The sequence below is a fragment of the Falco peregrinus genome, chromosome 10 (assembly GCF_023634155.1).
Source record: "Falco peregrinus isolate bFalPer1 chromosome 10, bFalPer1.pri, whole genome shotgun sequence".
NCBI classification, from domain to species: Eukaryota; Metazoa; Chordata; class Aves; order Falconiformes; family Falconidae; genus Falco; species Falco peregrinus.
Genome location: NC_073730.1, coordinates 27,450,508 through 27,473,802, shown reverse-complemented (window position 1 = coordinate 27,473,802; position 23,295 = coordinate 27,450,508). Strand labels below are relative to the sequence as shown.

Below are 23,295 nucleotides of genomic sequence, written 5' to 3'. Positions count from 1 at the left end.
CCCCTCCAGGCTGTGATCGCTCCCCGCCGTGGGTGGAGGGGCACACCACCCCCATAACGAGCCTCTCCTCCGAGCCCGTGACTACCACAGGGCCAGCGCCGACTCCCCGCGGGCGGGGAGCGAGGCCCGGCTGAGGGCTCAGGTACCCGGCTGCTGCCCCGTCCTCCGGGGCGCTGTCACTGTAATTGCCGAGGCAGGGCCAGCCGCCGGGGAGCAGGTAACGAGCCCTGCCTCCCCCGGGCGCGCAGCGCGGGTAAACACCGGCAGCGAGCGGCGCGCAGGGGCAGGCGGCCGGCGGGGCTCTCCTCACGCACGGCCGTTCCCGCCCTCGCGCAGCGCCCGCTGCCCTCACGCTCGACAGCCCCACCCGGGAGCGCGGGGGCGGCCACCGGTCCGGGCGGTGAGGGGAGCGGGCGCCGCGCACCCCGCTGCCGTCGCGGCCCCCCCGGGCTCCCCGCGGCGGCTGGAAGCCTTTCCCCGGACGGCCGCCCGCTGCCCGCGCCGCCATGGCGGGCGGCGAGGCGGGGGGGGGGGGCGGGCGCGGGACTCCCCTGGCGGTGACGTGTGTTGCCATGGCGACGCCCAGGCAGCGTCTCGCTCTTTGGGGGGGGGGGTGGGGGGGATGACAACAAATATGGCGGAGAGGAGCAGGACGGCAGAGACGGGTCAGTGCCAGCCGCAGTCGCCTGGGCGGGGGGAGAGGGGAAGAGCCCCGTTTCTCCAGGGGCTTGTGGCAGTCGAGGGGGCCTGCCTCGCAACGGAGTGCGGGGGACGGAGCCCTTCTCTCAGGGGAAAGGGAGGGAAGCGCCTCCTGGCCGAGGGCACTGAGGTGAAGAAGGGGCCGGGGCAGAGGCCCCTGCCCAGGGAGCTGCGGAGGAGGAGAAGGCGCCTTCCTTTGGGGACGAGGAGCGTCTTCCCGGGGGAGAAGCGGTCGTGGGGAGCGCCCCTTCAGGCAGGGAGAGGGGGAAGAGCCCCCAGGCGCTCCAGCCCTGCCTGAGGGGGGCTGCCCCGCCGTGGGGAGGGGGGCGGGAGGGCCAGAGCCCGCCTCAGCCGGCAGGACGTGGGGCAGAGCCCCGGCGGAGCGAGGGCGAAGCTGGCGGTGGGGCAGCCCCGCTCCCCCCCGCGCAGGGGGCACAGGTGGCGGGGGGCGAAGAGCCGAGCCAAACGGTGGGGCACTGGAGTTCCCCTCACTCAAGAAGCCACGATTTGCTTTATTCAGAGTGAAAGAATGTCAGGTGAAGACAGTGGGTTGGAACTGGAAGTGCACCAGGAGGCTGATGGCTTGGGGTTTGGCCTGCAGGTGCTGCTTCACCTGTCCCCGGGGGCTGCTGAGGGCAGCCTGCTGCTCGCCTTACACCTCACATACCTTATTCTATGAGCATCACTTTAAGGAAGGTGCCAAATGTTCCTCTTCCTATTGAGGATATGTTAACAACGGCTCTTAACTATGTATACGTGAAGATAAGTTTGTCTGTGAAACCGAAGTTTTGCCTTTCCTCATAAATGATAGGGATCCTATAGGTACAGGGGTCTTTCCAATTGCCACAAAACACAGTTAAGGTCTGTTCCAACCTGTGTGAAAACAAACCTCCCCAAAATAAGTTCTGAAAATTAGAGATCTTAACATTTGGAGGATGAAACAAAGGTGACAGTTTTTCTGAATATTTAATATCCCACAGCATCATACATAAACTATCTGCATTCCTGAACCCAAAGTTCATTTTCCTAGCCTACTGTGTTAGCTGCTGTGCCTGTGCTTTTCAGCCTCAGAAGTGGCTCCAAATGAAGATGCGTTATCCATAGAACTGATTTTGGATTTTTGGGCCACTTAAGGTGAAAAAAAACTTACAAACGCTGCATCTAAATGGATTTGCTGTAAGGTTCTTGAATTCCCCGTATTCAGCTGTGCTGTTGATGAACCCTACAAACCATACTGTGCAGTTGATTGTACATTAAACTTGTCCATGAGACAGGTGATTCTTTTCATCCACTGTGTTGTGTGACACTACTAAACACAGCTGATGAGCCCTGACTGTGCTGTGAAACAGGAAAACAAATCTCCAGTGGCTCTTTGACTTTGTCAGCTTTCCTACCTACTTCATCTACCTGTGTCTTTGCTGTTGTCAGTAACTTTCTTTAATATAGAGTGTAACTTTCCTACTATTTCCAGATCAGTGCATAAACATGCTCTTGTATTGTGTTCTCTGCTGTATTATTTAAATCTGCAGACTTACAGTATTTGCTTTTTATTTTCAACCTTGTCAGACCCTTCTCCACATCTACCCATTGCAGCTAACTAATATGTGATTTTATCATAAATGTTGTGTTTCAGCTTGTGCGGAAATCCTGTTTTGTTGCATGTTCCTGATACATGTCTGCTTAAGTTTTGCAATGCCTGTCTGGCCACTTTGCAAGTCTTGATTTACAGTTCCTTCTTTTTTGGAGGAGCCAGATGAGGCATTAGAAATGCAAAGAACCACAGTCATAGGAAAAAGACCACAAACTCGCAGAGATCAGTGGGACTTGGGAAGCAATCTTGTTATCTTGGACCATTTTTTGAGAAAGGACATGGAAAGTAGGCTGTACAAAAAAAAAGGTGGGGCGATGTAGTTTTTTCTTTTTTTTCTCCCCCCCCCCCCCCCCCCCCCCCCCCCCCTTCCCCTTTAAACTTTGGTTTCTAAGGGATCCTTGGCAGGTCCCCAAAAGAACCTGCTTGTCCCCTTAGTGCTGGGTGACACTGATGCTCTTGATGTGCTCGTAATGTACTTGGGAAACGTTATTGTTTTTGGTGCATCCCGACTGCTAAGTATGTCTTCATGATATGCCAGATCTGGACCAGTCTTTAGGAGATACAGGAATCTAGCTCTGGAATCTGCATTTTGCACAAATTTAAATTTTTATATATGGTTGTAAGGAGAATGAAGCCATTACAGAAGGACCAAACATTGTTCAAAGCATGTAAATTGATTTAGCAAGTATGACTACATTATACTTGCTGTTTTGTTTTTGCAGAAACATCATGTTATTATTCCTGGATCAGAAAACAGAATTAATAACTAATTCTTATCTTCTGATCTTGAAATAATGATTATTATTTGTAATTTTCAAATAAGAAAACTGAGTTACAGAGAAAGGTAACTTATCCATGCTTTATAGCCACAGAGATTATTGTTATGGACCATTCTTTACTGATTTAATTCAGTAACCTGTGTTTGACAAGAGTCAGTGTCAAGGAAAGATGTCAGGAAGAATATAATGTACACTTAACAGAAGGGTGACTCTAAAATTTAGGTTTCTTCCTAAATATTATCTGATACTGAATTATATACATCTAAGATGCTTACACCCCCTCCACACTCAGCTTTGATAATATACTGTGTCAAGAAGCTTTGTATGTTAATTATACTTTATGGAAAACATACCTTTTTATAATGTAAGAATTTTTCATTTCAGTTTTATTAGTTACTCATACTTCTGTTATAGAAAAAGTGAATCTGTTAATCTTTCTTACACTGGTAATTATATTTATTGTCTCTGTATATGCAGATCTTTTCATATTTCCATTCCTTTTTCTTGTAGAAGATTTTTGTTTCTGTAATAACTTGCAAATTTTTGCACTTTTTTTTTTTTTTTTTTTAATTGAGGAGAGGGGCTAGGACCACAGAATTTCACAAAGTACTTCAGAAGATGGCCTACCATTAGCTTTTATTATACTGTTACACTACACTCACTATTGTTTTCTATATAATGGTTTAAACTAATCTGTCTGTTTCAAATGAGATTGAGACATGATATGGAAGGTAGATTATCTCACATCTGTCTGCTGTGGAGTTCATGTTCTGGTGCTATCCTCTCTGGACTAGGCAGACATCTGGTATAATCCATTAAAATAGTTTCTGTGTTCTGATGTTTGGTTAGAGTGCTGCAAATCAACTCACTTTACCCTGGATTAATCAATCATTTTCCCATTGCACTTGGCTCCTTAGTCCTAGCTCTTTCCTTGGAAGTGCTCAAATCAGCTTTCTGCAATCAACTGTAAATTTGTACACTGCCCTGTCTGGGTTTCCAGGCTGAAACCTTTATGTCTCAAGCTGGGAATCCAAATTAAAAGCAACTTAAATCTTCACAAATTAAGTCTGCAGGAGAATGAAGGTGATTAAGACTAGTTGGTTGCTTCAGGAGCTTCTTGGTTTGACTTCTAGTTCTGTTCAGCTAACCTTGATGTCTCAGACCTTTGGAAGACACGAGATATAGCAAAGACAGCCAGTTTTGTTAAGTTTCTTCAAAAATAGATCTTACTCTGTAGCAAAGAGGACCTTATTAGCTTCTCTAAGGAAGATTTAGGAGTAGGTCAAAGTGAGTACAGAATGCTTGTATTTACTAATTTTTTGACCCATGAACTAGATGAAAGTGTTTAACTTTTCAGACATGGATCTAGCTAAAATTTCACTAGTTACCTCATTCTCCCCAGGTTACTCTTATTCTTCTAGGCATCTATATTACCTTCGGAAGACTTGCTTCCAGAGGCCTGAATGATCAAAGGGTGCAGGTTATCTCTCAGTTCTGTAATAGTTTTCTATCTGAGGCAGCTGCATATTAGCCTGGATTGACAGTTCTAATATGTGTTATTCCACAGTTACTAGTCATTTTGTGGGTATTAGTATTTCTGATATTTCATTGGGTCATCATCACTGAAATCATAGTGAAAGCAAAAAAAGGCATTTACTCACAGTACTGGACAGGATACAAATATATGTCTTTAGACCAAAGATCCTTGTTATCAGAACAAGCAGATTTCCCAGCTGGATGTGTAGTTTTTCATGTTTATTTACGTGTCATGATAGATACCTTGCAGAGCTATGTTAAGTCACATTTCATATTAAGAATGGTTAGAATTTTTGAAAGCGTTCATAGCTAGGCTGACGGGTTCAGGGAGGTGAGCTTTAAACCCCCCTCCTCCCCAAGTTTGGGTAGTAATTAACATTTCTAAAATACTTAATGTTGAGATCGTTATTTCAGAGTTCTGTATGTGGAAGGCATGATAGAATAGCTGTGTAAATTCTGCGGTGTTTTCTAATTGATTTTAATATGGTAGTGCTGAGATGGACTATAGGTTTTGGTTATTCTTTCAAAAAAGAATAGTTATTCTATTAAAAATACTGTACATTGCATATGGTATGAACACATTATAGTATCAGGAACATGCTGCTTTCTTTTAGGTGGCCTTAATTATCAATAAAAAGCTGAACTAAATAAGACAACCTAATTTATTTGTCTTTAAATATAGGCCTTTTTGATAACTGGAACTTCTCATTCAGTAGCTATGATGAAATTTAAAAAAGGAAAAATCAGCTAATTACTTTAACAATATTATTTAATCTTGGTCTTTAAAATAACACCATATATTAGTGGTACTTTTGGTCTTCCAGGCAAATTTCATTTCTTCAATTGAATTGTCCTTAAATTATTTTTGAATTTTCAAGTGTATGTAAACAGTGTAGCTTACAAGCCTGTAAACATAGCTGAATTCCCGTGTTTGGGAAAAGACATTGTAGTCTTCATGCTGAAAGGGATCTGCCCACTCTTTCTGTCTACACAAAAAGATTTCAAAAGTCAGTGGAAAACTGTAAGGGTACTGGGCCCAGACTTGCAGATGTTCACATGCCATGAAGAACTATTTACAGTTGTTTATAAAATGCTGCAGGATGTATTTGTAAACAAATCTAAAATGCGTTTTTTTACAAACACATTTGCCAGAACTTACTGATAGCAAGCATGGGTACATTTTAGCATAGGTAGTTTGAAATCCAGATGATATGGAAAAAGGTTTGTTAGTAAATTTGAGGCACTCTGTAAGAGACCATTAACTACTTCAGTTTTTTGCTGCTTAAGTTGGAATATTAATTAAAGTGATACATAAAAATTAACTGTAGTTGCTGCAGAAAAATAATGTAATAATCATTATACTTTGTTGCCAGTAGACTGATATTTAACTAATTTCCAACTTTTTCAGTTATCTAGTGGAAACAATCCCCAATAGAAGAATTCGTTGAGGAAGAGCTGCTGATATATTTTTGGTACTTACAGCTTTGATCATATTCCTATTACATAATTTGCCACAAAAGGAGACCTGAGAAATACTAATGAGGGCTTTATAGAGCCAGAAGATATAATTTCAGAAAAAGACAGAAACACGAATGAGTTGGGTGTTCCAGTTGCCATTTTTTAATGGTTTACCATTTCCTAGCTATATTTCTATCAGTTTTTTCTTTGACAAATAATCAAAGCTTCTGAGAGTTACTTACCTCAAGCCTCCCGTTTTTTCTTCCAGTGAAGTTCAAAGCACCCTATTAATTATTAGCACTTGTGAGAGTTTTTGAATTTGTAAAAAGTAAAATGAGACATATTGAGAATTTTAATAGGTTTTGTACTGAAATTTGTAAAACAGAAGTTTCTGCAAGTTTCTTTAGTGTTGCTGTCACTGTATTTATAGGCAGAAGTCTCATGCAAAAAACCAGATCAACCTCAGAATGCATTTACATGGCCTGCATAGCATTTCTGTTTCTTTTTAAGTTGAGCTTTATAGATTTAATACTCATTATTTTAGAGTCAGCTTCTTGTGTTAAAATGTAACTGGCTTGATCTCCATGGGACCACTAGCAGGACTGGGAAAGTTAGTTCTGCAGCACAAGCCTGCTTTCCAAATGGGACACCTAATACCAATAGCTGTAACCTTTCACAGAAGAAATGGACAACTTGTTTACACGCAGAGATTTTCCTTCCTCCTGTTCCTCTTTCCTCCAGCAACACCTGTTTAGGGACAAAAATAATAGAGTGGAATGGCTGTATAATCATACTTACTTTTTTTTTTTTTTTTTTTTAAATAAAGAGCTAGGATACCCTGATGACAGAAAGCACCGTCCCCCAGTTAAATGAGGTGCTAGAGGATACAGAGAGGAGTTTGGTACAGATATTTACTGCTAACGTCATTCAGATCCAGTGGTGCTGCTTCTGCTCAGCAGTGGTGCTGCTGGATGTGGACTGGCTCCAGCACACCCACCTAGGTGTGTGCATTGTGCTACGTCACTCTTGTTCCTGGAGGACTGATTGTGCTGCCCTTTCCAGGACTATGTGATTCTATAGAAACCAGCTTAGTTTTCTCAAATAATCACCAAAAGTAGTTGGCATGCAGAGCCTTGATGCAGAATTGTTATGTTTAGATTGCATTGTACCTGAGGTAATAAATTCTTCTAGGCTCAAGTTGTGCCTTCAGTTATGGAGATAAACCAATTTACTAGTAATCGAGAGCTGGTTATGGGCACACACCTATGTGTCCCATGTCCCCACTTCCCTGTCACATTGTCCCCACAACTCAGTTTCTTGACTTTGCCACAGGCTGAGCCTGTCGTTTAAGAAGTGTTATATTTTTAAATTTTAAATATGTTTTTTTGTAGAGGAGTGAAGGCAATGGGTTGATTAATGTGGATAATATGCAGCTGTGGCCTTGCTACGAAGGCAGTGGGTTGATTGACACAGATGATGTGCAGCTGTAGCTCGTTCCCGCTAGGTGGTTAAATAGCACTGAGGAGTATGGGAGAGGATGTCAGGCAGCAGAGAGAAGGAGGATTGTGGTTTGGCCTTTGGAGGATGGAGAAACAGCATAGGCAGTAGAATCTGACCAACAGTAAAGCCTTGTTGCAGCTTGGTAGTTTGCTTTGTCCTGTGACATTTTTTTGAAGTAGTTTTACTACTTCAGTATGCCAGAATGGTTTGGAAAGCTGCTCTACCATAATAATAATAATAGCTTCAATTTCATTTTGTCACAGGCTGTGCAAATTCGGAGATGTTGACTTCAGTATTAAATCTAGGACTGTGATCCTGCAAATGTTGGGCATAGAGTTTGATGTATATATGTGTATAGTAAAGTGTTTTCATGGTTGGTTCTATTTTAGCATGAGTAATGTATTAAGGTTAGAGGCTAAATCTTATACAGTGTGATACATATATTTTCTAATATACATATGTGTCCCTGTTCTCTCAGTATGGTTAACTGGCTGACTTCATAGATTCATTGTGGTAAAAATCAAGTGTGGAAGAGGGGACGGGGGGATAAAATAGTTAGCTTAATTCTTATAATTAAATAAGTTATCTAACTGTTTTGTTTACTTGCTAAATCATAAAGCTGTTTACTTAGCAGTGGATCTCATAATCATGGGTGAAAACTGGCAAGATTTTGCTTTTACTTATAGTTTCATAACCACCTTGAAAAACATGTTAAATTTCAATCTCCACAAAAACAAGTGGAACATCAGTTCCGGTGATTCACCAGAGCAGAGCAGCAGGAATCCTTTCCAAAGAAAGCCCAGCTGGATTCATTACAGGTCTACTGATGCGTTTTCATTTGCAATAAGCAGCAAAGTTACTGTGTGATTACAGTAGACTTTAGAGCTGGGTAACACCTATCAAGTGGCTATCACGTTTTCATGCATATGTAATGCAGATGAGGTAGTATGATGCACTTGATTAATGAAAAAATTCTCAAATAACCTATAAAAATCCAAAGCCTATGGCATTATTTCAGAGGAACTGTCCATGTAAAATAGGATTGTGAGATAAACTTGCCTCTGTACTACTTAACTATATCCCGAGTCTGTGGTACAGCAGAATAACAGATGTCTTGTAACTACCCTGAAAACAAGTATATCTGTTGCTTATTTTATTTCTAAGCAGTACCAATAATCAGTAATTTGAGCTTTCTCTATGTAAGCCTTCGTGTAGGTAGATTTTGGTTTGTGCTCCAAATATTTGAAATACTTTGTATGCATTTCATATTCCTATAAATACTATATCAACTTAACACATGCTTACTTAAAAACTGCTGAATATGGTGTATTAGTTGTGTTTTCTATACTTAAATTCCTGTTGTGTTGCTGATGCAAAAGTTAATAGATCAGGTTTGCTTTGCTGACATTTCTATGTTACAAAACAGGAATTCTGAAACAATATTTAAATTTTTTGCTATGCAGTCCATATACTTTGTGAATAAAATAAAACACCGCAATCATAATTATTTCATATGAAATACTAGGTTATGCAGAAGTGTTTATTAACCAAAGAGTAAATGCAGCAATGTGAATGGGCAACACTTAGGTGAAGATATTCTCAGTGGCTTAAAATGCTACTTTTTGGAATGGACTGTTTTGGAAAGTAGGGGATAAAGGTGCTAGTCTCAACTAAGAAGTTAAAGGAATTCTTTCAATGAGTAATTATAACTATGACAGTAATTAATAGTGGAATTGATTTCAGCAACCTCAGGGAACAAATTATTCCAGAAGTAGCATTAAAATCCCCAAATTTATTCAAATATGTAGTAGTCAAGAAGATTTTAACTCCAAAGTGAGAAAATTAAGTGTCTGAAAATACTGTTGACTTAAATTGACTGACAGAAGTCATGCCTACCTCTAGACAAAAAGTCAATCAGAAGCAAGAGTAAAACCATATCTTTAAATTACACATATTCAAGAGCCAAGGAAAAATAAAATTTCAACCCGAAGAAGGATGCATCAATTATGGTGCGTAATACACAGGACGGAAACTGTCAGTGAACTTCTATCACTTGGTTTTCACTTATCCCACTCCTAATGATGGCCCAAGCTGTTGTAGCAGTGTGCAACTACCTCTCTTCCAAGTGTTTGTGAACTACAGGGTCTTGAAGAGAAATATGGTGGTATGCAAAGCTGCTGATGTGTTTCCCCACAGGACTTTTTGCTCTGTGGAGCCCTCATGGAAGGCCTAGTTTCCCATGTGTAAGGATTCATTACCCCCATAAAGATGTTGGTGGCTGAGTTGGAAATTGAATTCAGGTCTCCTGAATGCTAGAATTAGTGATAATAAAATAATTTTTTTTTATTTGAACAGGTGCATCCACAACAAATTTACAGCAGTCACACTTTGGATATTGAGAAATCAAACCCCTCTGAATAGCGGGTTTGATGCGGTACTACAGATGGCTTGTTGAGGCTCATCAGGCTGATTGCTTTTGAAGAATACCTGAGAAGAGATAAAAGCCTGATCCAAATTAGAAGGCACAGCTGTATCACCTCGGTGCTGAACCTGAAATAATGTCCATGACACAGCTTATTAGCTCAGGTGCAGGATCACAGCTATAGCTGTCTTCCGTTGGCCTTGCTGGGATTACAGCAGATAAGCTCATGCTTTCCAAAATATGACATAGGTATCTCTTTAAATAAAGGTCTGGAAAGCTCCTGTTCGATCAGCAAACATAGTAAGACATTGAAAGGGCTAGGAATTTGACATGAAAGGGGTAATTTTCATGAACGGAAAAAGCACTGTTTATGTGTTTCTTATTTGACTTTGCTGATATTCTTGAAAGACTTCCATAGTACTTCATACCTACTACTTTAGGAGATGCCTTTTGTGGGCAAGCATTTTGAATGTGATAGTCAGGACTGAGGTATATGAAACCTAGGGCAACTAAAATGCATAAAGCCTTGGCCTTTTTCAAAAGCTCGAATAAACCTACTTCTCTGTTGTATCAGGAATAATTATTACCTGTTGAGTCTTTTTCAGTTTCCCAGCTGAGAATCAGTTGATCCTAAAGAAAGGAGACACAGAAGTTGTTGGCTTACAGAGATTTCAACTTTAGTAGGCACTGAAGGCTACATAATCATGGGTTGGGGTCATTGCACTGGTTACTACATATCAGATGCTTTGGTTGTGTTTATCTTGCCTCAATGTGAGTTATTTTTAATTTAGAAATGTATTTTGTCATGACTTCTTGCAGTTAGGCTGTCATTAAAACAATTTTTAACCATGCAGTTCTCATAGGATAAAACCCACCTAATTGATATAGTGCTTACTCCTGGTTGGGTTATTCAGGGTCTGGCTGTTGGTCATGTAATTATATCTTGTGCTCTTAAATCAGAAAAAAACCTATTTATTCAAGAATATACAGTGTGGATAAAGGAAAAAAAAAGCATGGAGGAAGTAGTGTTCTTATATTGAAAACAGGTTTTGCAATAAAATATGGTTTTTATTGTATAGGAGGGAAATGGTCAATGTAGTCTGTAGGCCGGATCTGCTGTTGCTTTATCAGTGAAAGTATGGATTAAGCCTGTTTCATACCTTCTGTATGAAACCTGAAGTATTATACATGGAAATTAAAATTTGATCTGCACCAGCAATAACTAGCTAAATCAGTATCCTTTGGCTGGTGCTATTTCTTGAGGTTGTTCAGAAATATCTTTTCATAAGCATTTTGCATGTAATCATTCTGCATTTAAAAACCTCGTCAAAGAAAAGTTAATGAAAATACATAGTTATATACATGTGTCTCATTAATGTACCTGATAACCTGCTTTTGTTAAATCAATGCCCAATACCTGGGGCAGCTGTTGAAACATGGATATATCCACATAGCATATGTGGATATATACATAGCTTATATCCGTGAACCTTTCCTTTCCTTTCTCATATAATGCAAAACCAGGTGTGTAATGATTTGTTTCAAGATTAGGCTGTGTAGGAAATACATAATTTTAGGATGGTACCAGCAAATACTAGTGAGTGACTTCAACCATCAACACCTTTTTTCAGTTTTGTGGGTTATGTTATAGTATCATGAGCTTTTCCCCTTACCTGACGTTTTCTACTAACTACAATTCCAAACCCTGCAATCATCTGTTTTGACTCATCATTTTTCACAGGTCACATGCACTTCTTGTCTTTTTGAAATCTGTAAGCAACTGATTTCGCAAAGACCCTGCAAAAGAAGTTTTACCCACTGAAGTTCTGTAGTACCACACAAGGGATCTGCTTTAAATCTTCAGTTCTTTTCCTGCCTCAGAATCCCTAGACACAGAATTTCCTCTTGCTTGGCCAGAAAAAGATTTTTGGGGGTGTTCCTACCTAGTATTTGAATTCCTATGCACTTTTCAGCTGGTCTTTTAGTATCTCCTATTATTCGTATGCGGACCTAATTCTCTGAGCCATCTCTTATCTCCCAGAAGGGATGGACTTGCTGATACAATTACATATTTGCAGATATAACTCTGAGGACTAGCTGAGCTAGGAAACTATTATTTACTCTTTTTCTCTGCTAACTGGGGATGTATGTGATGCATCACATTTTTGTTTATAATTTATGTTTTATGCTTTTGTTTGATCTGTTTTTATTTAAAGAAGTATTGCTACTATAGCAACTGTTGCATCATATGATATCTTTGATATTATAAAGATGCCAAATACTTGTTAAAGAATAAATGTGTATATCAGATTAAATTCACTGATTCTTACAGTATTTTAAAATAAACATATTTTCAGTTAACATATTTGGTACTACTGTTTTTTTCAGTATTTTGTCCCTTTCTAGTGATGAGTATTTTAGTGGATAGGTTAGAGTTTATAAATACAGTAAAAAGAGTGATGGTTATTTTTCTTGCTTGCTGAGTTCAAAGCGTTAATTTTTTTTTAATTATTTTCGTGAGGAAAAACTGTTCATACCTTTTTGGCCATTTTGGATTTCACTAAAGTGATACAAAAAATTCCATTGCTATTTGCCTCTGACAAGAAGGTATATCCTTGGAGATAGCCCACATTGAGATAATAAATAAATATTCTTGAAGTTATGCTTTGAGATTAGACTGGAAACAAATATTACATATAACCAAAAAAACAAGTCAACACAAGTTTGCTTATTTTCTTTTTCTGTAAACTTGTAAGTCACTGTGAGTGAGTAATTGTTTAGAGCAGTATCTGTCTGCCAGATGTTGTGTTCAGTTCAATGTTCTCCACTACATTTTGGAAAGGAGCTATAATTGACCTTGGATTCATAATTGTATCGCTGTCTGGATGTGCTTATTTTGAATGGACCAGGCAGTGGAGATTTCTCATTACCTTCTTACACTTGATCAGCCAATAAGTTCACAGCTTTGTCTTGGGCTAAGCACCTTACATACTTTTATATTCCTGGCTATCTTTAGGCTGTCTGCTTAATATGAGCATTTCAGCAAAGTGCTCTTTGTGGTACCACCAAGCCTTTTGTAGGGACTCCATGGAACTCTTTAGTGGTCATTTTGCTTTGACGTGTTTGCATGTAAAAACAAGACTTTCCCAGTTTCATCTTTGACTGAGACACCTATGCCATACCTTCTGCTAGAGTAAATCAGTTTGGCTATGTATATCTGAAGAAGTATGAGTGTTTAGGTATACATATGCCTTTTAGCCCAAAGTAAAAAGTTTACAGTGCATTAGCCAAGGAATTGTAACCAAGGGAGGTTAAAAGGGTATGCATTAAAAGGGATGTTAAAAGGGTATGCTGTCTGGTAGCCTCTGTAGAGAGAGTTACTTGTGCAGTAAAATTAACCCCCCCCAAACAATACATTACCATGTTTCCTTCCTATTTATGCAACCTACCACAAGCTTTTTCAAGTTCCTGGCAGTAAACTTGCAGTTTATTTTTTCTGAGTATTTTCAGAACCTTTGCAAAGCTCTGAATTTACCTGATAATCTCTGCTGAACCAGTGCTTGTCTTTTATTCAGCGTATTTCCTTAAATATGAATATCCTCTTACAGTTTGGAGATAGACCCTTGACAAGAAGTCTGTTGGTCAAACGGGAGGAGGAAAGTAATTGAAGAGACAATTACTTTAAAGATGCTTTATCTCAAATTTGGTTTCTGAATAATGACCCACTGTTACTATTTTTTAGAACTAGACCAAGCTGTATGGGAATGCTGTCTGTGATAATCAGCATTTTCCTTGTTCTGCTTGACTTTTGAGATGGGTAATGGTGACAGTATGGGCACAGTACTTGAATGTGAGGCAGCAGGTGTGGTTGGTACCATGCCGCATATTTTCCCAAACCCTGGGATTTGTAGTGTTAACATAATTTCTTCCATTTCTTTTCAGATCATGGTGACTGTGAATTCACATTTCAGATTGACAGAGCTCTCTGCAGTGTGTTTAGATTCTCAGGTTTATGCCCAATCCTTGCTGCAGGATACATGGCTGTGAAGATCTCAATTACAGTTGTGTTTTCTTCTTTTTCTTAGCATTTTTAAGGCCAGTGGAGCTGGAACTCCAAGCTCCTGCCTGCTGCTGCCTGTAGGATTTTTAGATTTTTAGAATGGCCATAGACTATTCAGAGTTCATAGCAGAAATAAGTCTTCTTGAGTAGCAGTGATGCTGAAGCCTAGGCACAATGACTGAAAAGATTTTATTAAAAAAAAAAAGAATTGGAGGATATAATCTGCCATAATGCCTATAAAATTCTGTAAATTATATTATATAATTTTGCTAAAATTACACTGTTGGCAGTTTTCTGATTTGTGGAAAAGACACTGTTATTGGCATATCCTCCATAAGTGTTACTTGCTCAAAACTTGAGTTGAATGATGTTGATCTAGAGACCTGTTATATTTAGGAGCTAATAGAGTTGCCATTGGTCATCGGAATGAATTTTTGTTTGTTGCAAACTGTATTGAGAGTTCAGATTCCTTTCTTTGTGTGGGGTTACAATAACAGTACTGCTCAAGGCTGATGCAGGTCTTTGTTAGGATACCTGAAAACTTTTCCTGGATGATGGGAATCTGGCTATTAGATCTTTATGCCATAGAAATTTTTAGCAAAATGTATCCTAATCTTGTTCTAAAATAAGTGTCTTATAGCAGAATGAGAGGTTCTTGATGATGTTTGTAATGTTTAAAGCAGACTTCTACAAAGATCATTAGCAGTTTTTGTATCTTTTCACGTTAACTTACCTTTCTAATTGGCTATGCTTATTAGGCAGTAAGTGTGATTGTAAGAATGTTGCAGGTTTTCCAGGCAAATTCACTCTATATTTTTCTATGTCTTTTTTAAAGCAGCTGTGCTCTCCTACCTAATGTAGCATGAGGGTAGCTGCTGGCTGCTAACTGTGGATTCTGAAGTTTGTGACAGCTGGAAGCTTGGGCTTGTTGTTTACCCAATTCAAAGAGTAACTACTACTTACTTAAGAGGTACTTTCCTCTAGAAACTGCAGTTTTTAAAGAAAATACACCTAAATTTGCATGATGTTTATTGTAGCAAATACTGTTTTCATCATCATGACAAAAATGTTGACTTTACCCTTTGAACTTAAGAATAGCAAGAAGCTCTCGAAGTTTCCAAACTCTTCCACCTAAGAATCCCAGGCCCCTGGAACTGATTCTTTTCATTGTCACTAGTTTGATCTGAAATATGTCCACGATGACAATAGTGATGAATGTGGATACCAGAAGAGTCTGTCCAGGTTTTATTTTAAAGCCTTATATACTTACAGAGATTTCAGACACCTACAGATTTCATACCTGATAGAAAATTACCGTTGAAGTTTAATACTGGGGTAAAAGTAAATCCTAGGGATTTGCTGGAAACTCCAGGAGTTTAAGCTATGAAGAATTAGAATAAAATAGCTATGTGTCTTAAAGCGTATAAAAAATAGTTGACAAAATAAGACCTACAGTCTGAGAAAATTTCTTTGCTAAGTTACTTTTGCCTTTGCTTGTCTTACCTAACCTTTTTTCAAAGGAGAATGTGGTCTCCTTAAGTGTGACGTGCAGGATATACTTCAGTTAATTCTCTTCTTTCCCCTTCAGTATGTTTCAGATAGAAGTACTATTTCCCTTCCCTACAAGGCTCTGTCGTACATCTTTGCTTTTAGTGAGGAAAATCTACTTAGGGCTCCCCAGTTGTGAGGACACTATCTCTTTACTGGCCAGAGAACTTACGGCTCAGTCTAACAGTCGCCTCTGTCCGAAGATGGTAATGTATTCTCAGCAACACTCACTGCATCTGCTGAACAGACAAGCGTGAAACCATGTTTTATAATCTAGTAATACAGCAATGCAGGCTGTTTTTTGGCCAGTAGTCTGGCCTTTTCTTTATCACCCAAGGAGAACATGCCAGAAGGAACATAATGCTGTTGTGCTCTATAATAAAGTGAAGTTCAAAGACTGCAGTTTTGTGTGTTTAGAGATTAATTAAAGATAATATAACTCAAAATATAACAACAGTACATTCTGAATATTCAAAGTACTGTGTAATAAAGAACATGCAAGGAGAGATGAATATTATTAAATGACTATGTATTATAGGCTATTTGATGATTTTACTCTCATTTCTGAATGGCTGCGTTGGGCCAGGAGGAGCAGATGGAAACTTTTTGCTAGGACACAGTTACTTGACAGCTTCCTTCTGCATCATGTAAAGACTCCATTGGCAGATTTTCTCATTTTTCAGTTAGGTGGAAAAGGAGGTGTAGCTCTGTCTTCTGCCTGCTTTTCCTACACTGTCTTATGGTTGAAGTATTATGAATGTAATCTTTTCTAGTTTCTACATCTTTATCTAACGGTGTTTCCCATCTACCTTTTAAGATTACAAGAAGCTGTTACTTTTAGCTGAGATTTACAATTGAGCATTTACCAGGAGGAGTTCAGCTTTTTACAGCTCTACTCAGTTGACTCCCTGCCTCCCATTCTTTCAGTTTGATCCCTGGCAGCTCATGCTTTCTTGATGGAGATCTGCAGTTTTTCCCTGAATTTTTCTTTGTATCCTTGATTCTATGTGGTGGATTACAAATGATTAACCTGACTAACTGTGACAGGTATATGGGGGCTCTTAGTCAAAGTGGCACTGAACTGCAACTGAGGAAATGGTTTTCCTGTGGCTGCTGTTCTGAATTACAGGTTGCATGATGCAGAGGGGTGAATTGTAACAAGTGACACGATCATGGCCATACAGATACACAGATGCCCCATCCAGGTGTAAGTTTGCCTGTGGTGTTACCAGCCTTTAGGCAAATTGTATCATCGTGCTGGTAAAAAACCATCTACCTAAAAATATAAGTTGTAATTTTACATTTAAAGAAATGAGTTTAAATGCCGCAGCCTGCTATCTGTGGGCAATTATTCAGTCTAAAACAAGTAACCATGAGGGTGCAAATATTATATTTTACCAAAATTATTCGCATGCATTAATTAATATCTAACTGTGGATTATTCTAAAGTAAGAAAAGTTCTAAATTATCTTTGTCTGTTGTAGTACTTCTCAAAGAATAAGTTACAAATTTCTTCCCTGGGAAGACTGGGGATTTATATGCTGAGTGTTAACATGGATATACATATTTTTTAACCTGGGATTTATATACCTCTGAAAATATGGGATATAATAGAAGGCCTGACAGACCCTTTAACTGTGGTGTCACTAAGATGTTGACATAATTTGTTACTTCAGCTAAGGTGTTTTGCCTCAAGAGGTGGAATACATTTATGTATGGAAAGGTCAGTTTTAATTAATAAGCTGTTTTCATCATTCAGGGCCAATATGAATTGCTTGTAACATTTGTGTGAAATAGTTTTCAATATAAAAATAAAACAAATTGAGCTCTATGTCACATTCATCATCCCCTGTAACCCATTTAAATGTCAAAAAATCAGTACAGACCAAAAGTCTATTTCTAGAAGCCTTAGTAGACCTATTTATCAGAGTGAAATAAGATATTATCATCCCATTATTCCATCACATGCCTTCTGCACTTGAAGACACTCACATTTCTTCTAGTTTTCTGTAACAGAGAAGATAGTTTTTCTATTGTTGAATACTTGTTGTCCGAACAGTAAATAGTGAAGAAAATGCTGAGCCAATGTCAGAAGAATGAACTGCTAGTTATATTATTGTGTATTTCTTTGACTATAGTATAATATTAATGTATAATATAATATACAGACTTTATTCCTTGTACATTTCTCAAATGAAAAAATCACTGTGCTCTTTCATTCCTGTTTGGAAACAATTTTTTTTGTATACTGCAAATAGTATAATTTTACTGGAAGGACAAAGCTTTCAGTATATACACTACTGATATATTTTGACAAAAATAATGTTATTGTATAGAAAATTTGTGTCCTGATATGTTTTATTAGGAAATAACCCCCATGTTTTAAAAAATATTTAAGTTCTTCTGAGTTTTGTATCCAAAGCAAGCAAGGCTCAGATAATCATATACCTCCATGAATGTATGTCTCTCCTCTCTAATAATATTCAAATTTCAGATATGAGTTGGACTTAAGTCTCAAAGGTTCTAAGGCCATTTAAGATGCATGAAAATAGGCAGCAAGATAGAGGAATAAGATCCCATTAATGCTTATAGTGAGGAAGATGTTGCTGAGGATTATGGTAAAGTAAGATGCTGCTGAGGAGTTCAATTCTAGGGAATCCATGCAGAATATATGTATTACAGAGCTCCGGTTGAAAGAAGTGGATCCAGCTGAATATCAGACTATTGCATATGAGAGTGTTCAGCCACAGGATACGTGTGTGCAAGAAACCATGCTGTGTGGTTTGTTACTTAGAGAAGCTTTAACATATGATGCCATTATTATATCCAAATTCTTAAATAAACTTTGAGGAGTTCATTTACTGCTGCAAATTTCTTGTTATGTAGAAAAGCATGGAGGAATATCCTTCTATTGTTTTTTCTAACTTATAGCTTTTATGCTCATGCTTTTTTTTTTTCTTTTACTGCAACAGGTAGTGCCCTAGGAAGTGATGATATCATAGTAGGGAACGTGAGCAAGCATACTGTTCTTCCAGCTGGATATTGTGGACAGCCTAAAAAAGGACATCTTATATTTGATGCCTGTTTTGAAAGTGGTAAGCATTTTCAGCATTATTTTATGTTATGGAGTTGTCAATATATTAATACTTTAACTATATCTCTCATCTTTATAAAAAGTGTCATAATTCTAAAGAAGACTTGCATTAAATACTACTTAACTCACTGATTCACTTCAGTTAGAATATGACATAAAATTAGACTGTTCAAACGTAAAAATGGTTGTGAAGTTTGTTATTACCAACAATGTACACTTCATCAGGTTGTCATGAAATCAGTGGTTTAGGTCAGATCACTTAAAGAATCACCATCAAAGGTATGAGTGAAATAGGTTTACTATCATCAGTTTGTGGAAATGCAACTACACAAGGTTTGATGGCACTCTGCTACTTATTACGTGGATTAAATGTGCAAGACATAAAAATTAAAAATCGAGTCAGAATAGAGCAATGAAGAAATAGTTTATAGGGACTGAAGAAGAGGATAAGGAAGATCCTTTCATTGAGTCACGATGTTTAGAGTGGACCTACTTGCTTTCGAAGCTCTCAATAGAGTTTAGGTGTGGCTAGATCTATTTTTAGTCTCAGACTTGGACAGTGGACTTAAGTCTAAAGAAATATAAAGAGTAAGGGGAATTCTACCATTGAGTCATGAGGATTCGGAGTAGACCCCATTTCTTTCTAAATTCTCATAGAGTTTAGGTGTGGCTAGGTCCAATCTTAGTCTTAAGCTTTGACAACAGCTTGTGGCTAAAGGGTATAGGGAAAGAGAGGGGAGAGTTTGTTCACAATTTAGGATTATCCATAGGATTTTAGCAGTATTTAATTTATGATTATCTCTAACATCTATAAAGTGAATCAATAGAATTTGTTCAAATCACAAGTATAAGTTTACTACTGATTCAAGATTGTAATACTTAATATTAAGGTATCTAAATTGATTTACACATGCACAAGCATAAGGAAAATAGATATATAGAGATATATTTACACAAATGTACAAAAGGATAAATGTTAAAAGTTCCACTCAAGTTTGGTGAAAATACTCATATCTAGTGCCTTTGAGTTCCTCAACAGGTTGAACCTTGAGGAGCAGGAGTATCAGCCCAGGCTCCATCATTGGTCTTTGGCAATGGTCCCCCTACTATCACAGACTTGGTAGTTTTCAAGCTCTAAGCAGCATCCTGCTCAGAGGGAGATGCTGGTCGCAGTCCACTGCAGTCCAGGAGACCTCAAAAGGGTCTCATGGCTGTTTACAAGGTTGTGAAATGATTGTCTTTAGTCATCCTGTAAATTTCCATCTTGGCTGTAACCTGACTAAGTAATGTTTACCTGGTTGGTAGCTCCAGGGGTTATAGAATAGCCCAGAGAAATGGGAGAAATGTACCACCACACAGGTCTATCCCTTAGCACATGTAGATCCATAACTGCGTTTTATTCTATTGTTATACACAGTATTTGTAGGCCACTAATCAAAGATGTAGTATTTAGAATACGTTATTTTGAAATTTAATTTGGAAGCTTACTGGCGAGGTTAACCTTGTAAAGCGACAAGCCCATCCTTGCATAGAAGATTTCACAGGGATATGTACATGCTGTCTTTATATTTCTTTGTGTTTCTTGTGACCTAATTCTGTACTGCTGAGGTTAATGAAGTTCTGCCTCTGATGTCAATAGAAGGAGAATTAAACTTCAGGAAGCTACTGCAAATTGCAAAAGAAATTATTTTTACAAGTGTTTAGTTAGCATATTAATTTAAAGAATATTTTAAATCCTGTATGTTTATATGCGTGCGGGGTATGTAGGTAAATATATATGAATAAGTAGCATTTTTTAAATTTGTTAGATGTGTCTTCAGATTTTTAGCTTAAATCTATTATTATTGGCTTACAGACCTACAGAGCACTGTTAAACACCATATGTACAGAAGGCATTTGGCAGGATAAACTATAGGTTTCAGCATGGTTTATGTGAGAGGTGCTGGTAATGCCAAAACTGCTAGTGTCTTGTAAAATGAGCTTTTTATGAAGAGTTACATCCCTCAGGGTAAAATACTGGCTGCCAGTTCCTGCATAAATATTAAATTGAGTTACTTAAATCCTTTGATTACATTATGTAAAAGGTGTAAATATGTAGTGAATAATAAAGAATATCTTATTTTTAAGGCATCTCTTCAAAGGTTCAGACAATAGTTAGGTATTTTTAAAAATACTTTGGGTGCTATTTTGTAGTAGTTATGGTTTTATGATTTTTTTGTATCAGAATATGGCTTATGAAATGAACCAGTTGGCCAAGCTGAGAAATTTACCAGTTAAGCTGCTATGCAATGAAAAGGATCAGTAGCAGCCATTAGGTTATTTGTGAAGTAATGTGAATCGTTGCATGATGGTTTAATTCCATTTTTTTGAACAATAGAATTAATTATTTTTAAATTAAAACATTTATTCAGTTCAAAGGTAACATTCATACTTTATATACTTTGACAATAATAGTATGTGATTAGAGGCAGATGCTGTTTGAAATACTGTTTACATTGTAGCATGAGGCTGTGATGTTGCTTTGCATATTCAGACACCTCCAAAATAAAAATATGAATAAAATTAATACCTTCATTTACTTTCTTATGATGGTGATGTATTAGCAAGAACAATAATAATATTGTGTACACTTCATGTGTAAAGTCATGTTGGCTTTTGTTATATGTCAGGCAAGGAATTACTTAGAGTACTGTAACTGGTCAAAGCGAATTAACTGATTATTGGATATTTTGTGAGATTGTTACTAATGTTAAAATCATCCCCTACTATTATCCAACAGTAGTATACAACAGTTATGAAGTAGTGTATTGATACTTTTTGAGTACTACCTTAAAATGGTAATATCCTATTGGAATTGCCTTTTTCAAAGAACAGATTACAAAACCGATCCCAGCTGGAGTACTTCATCCAGGTCTGGGGTCCCCACTACAAGAAGTACATGGACCTGCTAGAGGAGTCCAGAGGAGGGCCATGAAAATGGTCAGAGGGCTGGAACATGTCTTCTATGAAGAAAGGCTGAGAGAACTGGCGTTCTTCAGCCTGGAGAAGAGAAGGTTCCATGGAGACCTCATTGTGGCCTTTCACTGTATAAAGGGGGCTTATAAGAAAGATGGAGAAAGACTTTTTACCAGGGCCTGTAGGGACAGGACAAGGAGCGATGGTTTTAAACTGAAAGAGAGTAGATATATATTGGATATAAGGAAGAGTTTTTTTACAGTGGGGGTGCTGAGACACTGACACAGGTTGCCTAGAGAAGCTGTGGATGCCCCATCATTGGTTGTGTTCACAGTCGTGTTGGACTGGGCTTTGAGCAACCTGATCTAGTGAAAGATGTCCCCGCCTATGGCAGGGTGGATGGACTAAATGATCTTTAAAGGTCTGTTCCTACTCAAACCATTCTATGATGCTGTGATTCTATAAAAACAGATCACTAATTTTATAATGTGTTACAGAAGTAATAGACTAGAAGTAATAGGAGTATTTAGGTTGGAAAAGACCTTTAAGATCATCATCAAGTCCAACCATTAATGCAGGACTACCTAGTCCACCACTAAACCATGCCTCTAAGCACCACATCTACACTTTTTTTTTTTAAACCCTTCCAGGGATGTTGATTCCATCACCTCCCTGGGCAGCCTGTTCTAATGCTTGAACACTTTCAGTGAAGAATTTTTTCCTAATATCCAATCTAAACCTCCCCTGGTGCAACTTGAGGTCATTTCCTCTTGTCTTACTGCTTATTACCTGGGACAAGAGATTGATCCCCACCTGTCTACAGCCTCCGTTCAGGTAGTTGCAGAGAGCAGTAAGAGCTCCCCTCAGCCTCCTTTTCTCCAGGAGAAACACCCCCAGTTCCTTCAGCCACTCCTCATAAGACTTGTGCTGTAGAACCTTCACCAGCTTCGTTGCCTGCCTCTGGACACACTCTACCACCTCAATGTCTTTCTTATAGGGAGGGACCCAAAACTGAATACAGGTGTTGGAGGTGCAGCCTCACCAGTGCCAAGTACAGGGGCACAATTACTTCTCTAGTTGTGCTGGCCATGCTGTTTCTGGTGCAAGCCAGGATGCTACTGGCCTTTTTGGCCAGAAACCTAAATATACCTGAAGGAAATAGGCTGTTGGAATATAATGTATAGATTTTTTCTAAGATTTGTGCTTTGTCTGTTATGGTGATGTTGCAACTAAACATGAGTATGGCACTGAAATTGAAGACCCATCATAATTTAAAGGTGCTCAAGGTTCTTTACAGGTAAAGTTTTGTAAGATTTATTAAATCTTTAAAAGTAAACACAATGTGATTAAAACCCACAATAGTTATAGTATACAAGATGATAACCCTATATCTAATGTGACTTTAGTAGAGATTTGAACATTGGTTTATATAACATTTTCACTGCTAATGATCTTGGTCTTAATGAAGCTATGTTAGGATGAAGCAAAACTGGCTGGACAGTGGTACTCTTGGAGTGTTATTTGATGATTTGCTTTCAAAATAGAAGATGTGTTAAATATGGTTCCATAAGAAGCTTTCCTCTCTTTGGCTGCATTCTGTATTTTCTTGAAAGATCCAGTTGATAGAACTGAAGGTTCCCTTCATGAGCTATA

At 38.5% G+C, this 23,295-nt stretch overlaps 1 protein-coding gene across 5 annotated transcripts in view; it reads left to right on the top strand.

Annotated features, from left to right (window-relative positions):
* The first annotated feature begins 626 nt into the window (after window positions 1-626).
* Window positions 627-23,295, top strand: part of LOC101910707 (BEN domain-containing protein 5) — a 965,145-nt gene continuing 942,476 nt past the window's right edge. For all 5 annotated transcript variants that reach the window (XM_055814853.1, XM_055814852.1, XM_055814850.1 and 2 more), the window contains exons 1-2: window positions 627-665; window positions 18,566-18,688. In XM_055814853.1, coding sequence (XP_055670828.1) covers window positions 635-665; window positions 18,566-18,688 — 154 coding nt within the window. In that variant the 5' untranslated portion in view covers window positions 627-634. The remainder of the gene's footprint in view (window positions 666-18,565; window positions 18,689-23,295) is intronic.